General features: G+C 56.0%; 1 protein-coding gene across 1 annotated transcript; it reads left to right on the top strand.

The window, feature by feature from the left end:
- Positions 1 to 213: 213 nt before the first annotated feature.
- Positions 214 to 3,356, top strand: FAM241B (family with sequence similarity 241 member B). Its single transcript, XM_077124382.1, has 3 exons — positions 214 to 296; positions 1,737 to 1,861; positions 2,581 to 3,356. The coding sequence occupies exons 2-3, from the start codon at positions 1,769 to 1,771 to the stop codon at positions 2,848 to 2,850; spliced, it is 363 nt and encodes a 120-aa protein (XP_076980497.1). The 5' UTR covers positions 214 to 296; positions 1,737 to 1,768; the 3' UTR covers positions 2,851 to 3,356.
- Positions 3,357 to 9,151: the final 5,795 nt, after the last annotated feature.

Genomic DNA, 9,151 nt, shown 5'->3' with positions numbered 1-9,151 from the left:
GCCTGTCTCTCTCGGTCACCTTCCTTTCCTCTCTCGTCCCCTACCCTCCCATCCCTTTCTCCTCTCCCTCCTTTTTCCCTCCTCTCCCCTCCCCCCACTTCCACTCCTCCCTCCTCCCGGCCCTGGGACTCCCCCTGGGCCCGGCAGTTCCGCGCAGAGGCCTGCAGAGGGCGCAGCTGCGCCACCCTCCTGGCCGCGCCCCTCCGCGCCGCGCTTCCCGCGAGGCCAGGCGGAAGGAAGCGGTCTCCCGGCAGCCGCGAGTGGACGCCGCCGAGGCCCGCGCGCCGCCCCCGCAGGTGGGTGTCCCGGCCAGGGAGGAGGGGTCGCGGCGCACCCCTTCCCCACTCCGGGCCTGGGCCGGGAGCTGGCCTGAGGCATGGGAGGCTGGGACTCGGGGGCCTGAGCAGCGCCCCTTCCATGGAGCCCGGTCCTACCCGGTGCCCGTGCGGCCCCTCGGCCCCTCCTCCCCCAGCAACAGCGCCCCGGGGGTGGGGGGCGGCCAGCGTCCCATCCCTGCCGCTGGGCAAGGCTCCCGTGCCCGTTGTGCCAGATGATCTGAGGGGGTGGGCCGCGCCTTTAGCCCACCCAGCCGGGGCGGCATGACAAAGCATAGAGGGGCTGTGGAGAGCCCTCTTAGTCTTCTCCACGGGGCAGCACGCTTCAAAAAGCCCCTCCCTTCCCACCCCCGTCCCAGGCCCCACGGGCAAGAGGACAGGGGCTCCTAAACCTTTTTTGAGATATGTGTCACGAATGGCTTTGAGAATTTCGATGAAAACTGTGACTCATCTCCTGAGAAAAATGGCCTTTCCACAGTCTTGGGGAGAGGATGGAATGACCTCCACTTTCACCCCAGCCCGTGGGCACCCTGGGGTTAAGGGCCTCTGCCTCGGGGAGGCCAGGAGTTCTGCAACGTGGCGCCCTCCCAGAAGCCGCAGCCGCGCCCCTCCCCCACTCCGTCTTTGGTAAAGCTGGGCTCTGGCCTCCGGTTAGCAAAGGATGGCGAGGTGTCACCTGAGAAGTGAGGGACAGATGAGGGGCAAATCCCTTGCATGACTGTTCTGCCCCTCTCAGACCATGCTGGTGGTGTGTGGCCACCAGAGTGATCCGCTGCCAGGCAGTGGATCTGGAGCCCCTTTGAAGTGGGGTCTGCATCTCCTAGGGGTGCTGGCAGGTGGGCAGGAGAAGGCCCAGCTCCTTGGCATTGGCTTCTTCATTTCTCTGCCGCCTGTAAATATGTGAGCCTGGGCCAGCTGCTTAAACCGACCTGTGCCTCCACTTCCCGTCCTGTGCACACCCGACCTTGGAGGGCTGAACCCTGGTGGGCTTCCACAGTGCCTGAGCCAGAGCAGGCAGGTTCCAGGTGGCGCTGATGGTGGTGGTTAATAATAAAACTCCTCCCGAGATTCTTGTGATGGTTTCCTCTGTGGACTCAATGTCTGAAAGATTTTTGTCTAGCAGGCAACTTGCACAACTTTCTCCCCTCTTGTATTAAAATCGCAGACACAGTGCCTTCTCAGCATGGGTAGCTGGTGTGAGCGCCCCGCGTGGCATTTATTCCCACTGAAAGCAACATCTTTTTATCTCTCAGAAATCATTCCCACCCGGCTTTTTGAAGTCTGGGAAAATGTCATCCACGGGCCTTTAACATCCTAGTCACAGGTCGCTGGTTTAGGGGTTATGGGGGACCTCAGGGCTGCCTGGCTTCCTTCAGCCTGCAGCTTGGCCGTGCATTGCAGGTGCAGTCCAGGGACCCACAACTCTACAGACGATGGTGCGGATCTTGGCCAACGGGGAGATTGTGCAGGACGATGACCCCCGCGTGAGGACCACCACTCCCCTGCACCATAGCACCCCTCGCCAGGTGAGCTCCCATCCTCCTTGGAAGGGGAGCAGCTGGCCTCCTCCTGTTCTCCTAACTGGTTACTCCTCTGCTCTCCAGAAGCCTATCCTGCTGGTCAGCCACCTTCTCTAGCATGAAGTTGTCTTTGCCAAAGAGTCAGGCAGGAAAGCCCAGAGGGTCAATTTGGGGAAAGCCCAATGAATTTGTTGTTCAGCTCTCTACCTCCCCAAGGCTTCCTACTCCAAGTAGCCCTCCTGGACTTGAAACCCAACAGTTCTTTCTTCCTTAGCCTCATTAGCAAACCCCATTGGACCTAGCAGCACTCTTCTAAGTCTCTGATGAGAGAGAAACTGGAGAGTAAGTAAAGGAGATGAACTCATAGCCACAAAATGATTATTTTAAAGAAAGGAGTAATGAGTATTAAAAACACTTGTCCAACGGCTGTGTCCTGTATTCAACCTGCTGAGACCCCTTCCTCTCTTCTCTGTCTTGCACACCTTCTCTCAGGGCATGGAATGGGGAAGATGGGCTGGCATTTTCTGTGCTCTGAGAGTTTGTGACTCAGTTGTGGGGGTTCCTGGGTGGCATTTAGGGATTGCTGAGGAAGGAGGGAGTATCCTTGGCTGGTTCCCCGGGACCAGTCACCCCTTCCTACGTGGGGTGGGACAGGGTATGGCTGGTGCTCCAACTTCAGGGAAGTTATCCCTGAATTTATTTCTCTCTCTCTCTCCAACTTCCAGAGTTTTCTGAACAGGGGCCATGGTAACCCCCCGGGGGGTCCTGGTCTCCGCCAGCAGCAGGCAGGAGCCAGGCTGGGTGCTGCTCAGTCCCCCTTCAATGATCTCAACCGGCAGCTGGTGAACATGGGCTTCCCACAGTGGCATCTCGGCAACCACGCTGTGGAGCCAGTGACCTCCATCCTGCTCCTCTTCCTGCTCATGATGCTGGGCGTTCGTGGGCTCCTGCTGGTGGGCCTGGTCTACCTTGTGTCCCACCTCAGTCAGCGGTGACCTCTGGGGGCTGGTGGGAGAGGGAGTTGCCGGGCAGGCTCGTGGGTTGGGATCTGATGAAGCCTTGCAGGTGAGGTCAGAGGAGGGTCCACAGGTACCATGTTGTGTTAAGCATGAGGCAGAGAAAGATTCTAGGCCAGTGTTCCCAAAGTGTTGGGCAGATACCTGGGGTCCTTGAGACCTTTTTAGGTGTTACGGGCATTCAGTGACATGAAATCAGACTGAGAAATGCATTCCCTCTCCAGTTCTCTTTCAATCCTTTTATTCCAAGAAGAAAATCTCAGTTTGGTGCCAAAATGTTCTAACACCTCTGGAACATGTGTTGACTTCTCCTTTTACTAGGGAACAAGCCTTGGGTTAAGGACAGGTGGGATGTTTCCAGACTTTTATAGCACTGCTTTGCTTTAATTGTATTTTTTATTGGCTACCTTTTATTTATGACAGGTGATACTGGCATGCTATTTACTGTGGTGACATTTTCAATAAATAGATTTAAGTAAAAATGAGTCCATGTACAGAAATTAGTAAATAATAGTGCAGCTGGCAGGCAGGTGTGAAAGACATGGTCAAATGATCCGGCGGGTGCTGGGCCTGAGGAACGCGGTGACAGTGGGCGCATGACCTGGGAGGGTGAAGATAGGGTCCAGGAGCTGGTGGTCCAGGTAAAGCCTGGACTTGCACGCCTCGTCTGTCTGCCTGTCTGATGCTTGAATAACTTCTAGATCTGTTCTGAGATGCTGGGCTTGAAGGTCAGCCTTGGGAAGAGGGCTCCTCCCGATGGCAGGGGAGGGTGTAAGGACAGGATGGCCAGGGTGCAAGTCTGAGGTCTCCCCACCTCCCCCCAGGGCCCTTGACCAAGGCTCCCAGCCTCCTTGAACTTCCTGAAGCTCTCAAACCTTTGACCACAGCACACTTAGAAGACGGGGGGCCTGGAAGACTCAGGCCATGTGGGGTGAGGCCCTCGAGAGCAGGCGGTGAGGGTGTCCTGCCTTTCATAAGAGGAGGCCTTGAGTTTGGCCCTGGGTCTGCACCTAGCTCCTGCCAGGGGTAGGCACTGGGCCGCTGAGGGTGACAGGTGAGAGAGGCTGGGTGAGCTTGAAGACTTGGCCTGCCTTGGGACCAGATTTCTCACCCTTTGGTCAGGATCCTTCTGGGTTTGGTTGTTTAGGGGAGGATGGCAGGTTTTGGAGGGGCTGGGGTAGCCAGCCACCGCGGGGCGTGTGGTGGGGGAGGAAGGGACGAGGGGAGAGAGATGGATTCGGCCTTCCTCCCGAAGTCCTGCCGCACTGACTGCCCAGACGGAGCCCCCACCACCACCATCGCCTTCCCCTCGGTCCCCATGTCCACTGTTGCTCTTGAGGGGCCTGGGGTCTTTGTCACAGACATTCCTGAGGGGCCTCTGTGGCATTGGAACAGAATTCCTTTCTCAAAGAATGCTTTCTGTCTTTATTTCCCATGGCATTTAGAGCATGTCTCCCTTTATGATGGGCATGTAGAGGGGAGGGGAGCAGGACCCTTCTTGGGGAGGGGTGTCACAGCAGGGCAGGGAGGGTCTGGCTCCCCTCTGATGGCCCAGCCCCAGCTGGTGTCCTTGGCTGCTTCCTCTGGCATCTCCTGCCCTGGCACCGCTGCACCGCCTCCATCCCCACCGCACAGCCAAGGCAGGGGTTGGTTTCTGTACAGACCCTTTCCCCAGACTCCCATCTCCCCTCAGCTGTCTCTTTAGAGCTAGGTTTGTTTTTTTTTTATTTATCCCCTTTCAAAGCTGTGGGATTCTGAAGCAATAAATCTAAAGTAGACCCCCGATATATAAAATACCTTCAGGAGGTATAGCTCTGAGTCCACAGACTCAGGGGCAGAGGACTACCCTTCTCGAATTTGGTTTCCGTTCCCAAAGCCCAAGCCCAAATTGAAGGCACAGAGCACACACTTTGGGGAGGGCAGGGAGAGTGGGGCTTTCCTTTCTGTTCCTGATAGAAAGAGATGGTGTGAGGAGGGGCCTGTGGGCGTGGAGAGTGGCAGGACCTGGGACAGCTGGGGACGTGTGTCCTGGGGCAGAGGTGGGGCAGAAGCAGCCTCTCCAGAGGCTTGTTAAATCAGCCTAAGGTTGGGAATTAGAAGTTATTGGAGAAAAAATTATTGTCCCCGTTCTCCAGGTCTCATCCTACCGACTCTTCTTTGCACATTCCACCTTCCTTGTTCCCCTCGGACCCTGGGCAGAGTTTGGTGACCTTGCGGCGTCACTTCTGGAAAGCCAGGGTAGGACTGTACTGTTTCTGGCTGGCAGCCATTGGGCAGCCTCACCTGCAGGCAGGGGCGGCGAAGTGTGGGGAAGGCGCCCCTGGAGTTGTGCCGCCTGTTCAGTGGGTCTGGGGGGCTGCATCTCTGTCTCTGCTTTGAATGCCCATCAGTGAGGCTCCCGCATGTACCGGCTGAGAGCCCAGGGGGTGTAGAGTGTTCAGAGAGACCGAGGCCAAATGCTCAGACCCTGAAGGACCTCTGCCTGCTTTGGCTTCATGAGGGGCATCCTGAATCAGCCTGCTGAGGAGGGTGGGCCCTTCTTCCCCACTCATGCCTCCCCGGTGCCACGCAGGAGCCCCAGACTGGATTGCCTTATTGGCTCTAACCCCCGCCTCCACCCCCACAGAGGGCCGACCCAGGGGAGATTTCTGCTTATCTCCAGGGTTAATCCTCGAAGCACTGGGCTTCCATGTCAGGTCGGATTTGTGACCTGGCTGCCTCGAGGAAAAGCTTTGGTCAGACCCCCCACCCTAGTGAGCCACCAACTCGGGTCTCACCCGGGCCCACCTCTGCCTTTGCAGGGCTGGAGGAGGGAGGCCCCCCGGGGTAATTTTGACTCGCTGGCCTGGGGAACCCAAGTGAGCTGGGGTATGTTCCTCTTCCAGTCCCTGTGGATGTGCCGACCTCCTGGACCCTTCTGGCAAGTCCAAGCCCTTTCCTCACTAAGCTCTACCTCTCCCCATCCTCCAACTAGCCAAGTAGATGGGGAGCCATGTTTCTTTTTCTCCAGGAGACACCACCCTACAATCAGGCCCAAGAGCAGCTCCAGCTTGCCCAGTTCTCAAGGAGCCTTCTCGTGTCCCCCTCCCTGGGACAGGAGCCCTAACCAGTCTTTTGGTGTAGTCTGGGCTTGGTGAGAGATGGGCAAAGTGTTGTGGAGAGGAGGGGCTCTTCCAGCTCTTGGGGCCTCCCTGGGGTTTGGAATCACTCTCCCTTCCAGCGCAGGTCCTGAAGTCCTCTCTACTGCCTCTACCAGCCCAGGGAGCATCCCTCCCTTGGCCTCTTTCCATTCCGGGAAGACGAAGTGGCCAGGCCAGATCTCTGTGATGACACTTGCCATGATACCTTGGCCACAGTGGGTGCTTCATGAATTTTGCCTTACATGCCTCGGCATCACTAGTTTACCCCCCCCCCCTCCATTTCTGATGAAGGTCTGGATTGAGGAAGCTGAGGGATAGCATGAAGACTGACAGCCATGGGCTTTCTTTAGCTCTGAACTGCTCCTCCTGCACTGCAGCCTCTGGAGATGAGCTGGGGTGGCAAGCTGAAGGGCTGTTGAAAGTTACCCCATGGCGCCACCTAACGGACTGTCTGGGTGGGAGTATGGACAATGTCCACAAAACCTGTGCCTCGGTGAAATCGTCTTTCCTTCTGCCTCTGGTCAGCTAGCCCAGACCTGGGATAGCTCTGTTCTTCAACTTAAGTTTCTGGTGGAGAGAGGACTTGATTCCATTGTGCTCCTTCATTTATTGTGGTCTCGTCTAGGGCTGAACCCTGCACCATGAATGTTCATAAGCCTCTTCTCATTTCATCTTCCCCCAAATGAAGAAAAGTAGAAGTCTTTCCTTTTTTACAGATGGTGGCCTCAAGCTCACAGAAGTGAAAGTGAATCGCATGAGGTCACACGGGAGGTGGCACATCTGGGGTTTATAGGCAGGTGGACCTGACTCCAGCCTCAGGCAAGCAGTGAAAAATGATCGCCCAGGTCTGGGGGAGGGCAGAGGGTGTTTGGCTGGGGACCCCCAGGAAGATCTGCCACTGGGTCCCTGGGGCACAGGCTTGAACCAGATCTTCCAGTATCTGTGATTTCAGTCTGGAGACAGAGTGGGGAGTTGTAAACTCGGTTATTATCTAGCCCAAGATTATCATTAGGCAAACGGGGGATTTGAGCACTTTCTCAGCCTGTGCTCTCTCTAGGTAGGGGTGCTGTGTCTGTGACACCCCACCCAGCACTGTACCAACCGGTATTTCTCACAGTCACCTGTCTTTACTCAGGGTCCGGGACCAGTTGTGACACAGGGTCCATTATCTAGCGCTTGCTGTTTAGGTGCCAAGCAGCAGAGGAGTTGGATCTCCCTCTTGCTCTGTGTGCCATTGGGCAAAGTCACTGCCTTAGTTTCCTCCATCTGTGAAATGGGGATGATGTGCATTGGAAGGCAGCTGTGGGGCCCAAATGAAAGGTGTGCATACAGCGTCCAGCACACAGCATGCATGCATGGTCATTTGTATCACATCACTTCCTGCAAGCTAGCTATTGAAAACTGGCTGCTCTAACTCAAGAATAGTTAAAATGTAATTTGCTTTTGAGAAAAAAATAGAAATAATTGCCAGTATGGCTGCTTACCAGCATGTGTAGCTGAGAAATTTTCCTCTGAAGTTCTGGGGCCTAGGGTATGGGGTTTCTTTTGCAGCATTGAGCCCAGCTAACTCTGAAAAACCATCTTCCTCTGATGAAGTGACTAAAATCTAGGCACCAGGAAGGGAAAACACCTATGCGTGCCTTGGACAAAATGTCCCTTTCTCTTACAACAATTCTCATCCCCGGATGCACAGCTGACTCAGCTGGACAACTCTGAAACTAGCAGCGTGCAGGTCCCACTGCCAGACTTGCCTTCTCTGGGGACCGCCATCTGTGGGGTCCCCACTCTCACACACTGACATTGTTTCTGAGGGCAGGGATGGTGTCTTGTTCTCTCTGGTACTCCTGATCCGTGAACTTAGGCGAAGCGTAGGGATTGTTGAGTGAAATACACGTGAAAGTGTGAGGTACCCGCACCCCTTGCCTTGGCTAGGCTGCGTCCTGGTTGCTTTCAGTGGGGTTGGAGAGAAAGTCTCAGATGATGCTCAAGAGGCTGAGTTGTAAGTGCTGCCCCACCCCCCACACTCCCCGGAAGAGAGGGAGGGAGGGAGAGGAAAAAAGGAAGGGAAAAAACCAGCATTAATGTACTCCAAGCCAGGGGTGTCTGGAGCTACAGGGGTCCCTGTGACATCTGCCTGCATGCCAGTGTCTCTCTTAACTGAAGCAACAACCCTCCCTCCAGAGGGAAGTGCCCCTATTCTGGCCTTTTAGCTGCGCGCACTCCAGGAGTTAGGGGTCCGATCTTAGGGTTGTAGTCTGGGTGCTTCCCTGTCTCTCCGCAGCTGCACTTCTCACTCCAGGCAGCAGGTGAAGATTAATCCTCCTGACCACCCAGACCAGGCCACTCACTGCCCGTCATGCCCTGCAGTGGTGTCTCACCTGTGCTCTGGGGTAGTGGGCACCAGCCCTGATTGGGAGGAGGCTGGTCCCCAGCTCTCCCTCTCCCTTAGCAGATTTCCAGGAGGACTTTGTACCTCCAGAGGGCTCATTCAGACTGCACAGGAGGGCAGGTGCGGCTGTGCTTGCTGTGGGTACTGGATGCTTTAGCTCCGGCCTCCCTCTTGGTAGGGCCCACCTGGTAAAGGGAGGGGGATGAGGAAATTCCGGTGCCCTCCTGTGCAGCGTTGCTCTTAAACCATGCAGGCCAGGAGAGCCCCCCGCTTGCGGCTCTGAGCAGCACTGAGACGCTCTGGTGGCGGTGGTGGCGGGTCCTTGTCTCTCTCCTCACAATGGAATACCCTGGATAGGATCTAAATTCTGACTTGAATTAAGGAACTCAGAGACTCTCCAAGCCCTAAACCCCCCTGAAGGGTACTTTACCTCAATATTGCTTTCAGAGATGGGATACTGAAGCCCAGAGAGGAAACTAACTTGTCAAGATCACACAGCGTGTTAATATTGGGGCAGGACCGGTTCTCCATGCTGGATGTGTTCTGGCATTCATTTGGCTGAAAAGTTCATCTGGCCCTCGGGCCATCCAAGAAAGGTCCTGGTTTGACACCTGGGCTGAAGACACCTGGCCTCTGCCGTGGGGGACTCAGGACCAGCCAATTCTGGAGATGGCTCAGGGTACGTGCTTTCAGGGGCTACCAGCAGGTGGCGCCAGGCACCCAGTGGCCACTTAGTCCCAGAGAAAGGGAA

This window comes from Tamandua tetradactyla, chromosome 13 (genome assembly GCF_023851605.1).
Source record: "Tamandua tetradactyla isolate mTamTet1 chromosome 13, mTamTet1.pri, whole genome shotgun sequence".
Taxonomy (NCBI): Eukaryota; Metazoa; Chordata; class Mammalia; order Pilosa; family Myrmecophagidae; genus Tamandua; species Tamandua tetradactyla.
The sequence above is the reverse complement of the archived record's forward strand: the minus strand, read 5'-3'. Positions and strand labels throughout refer to the sequence as shown.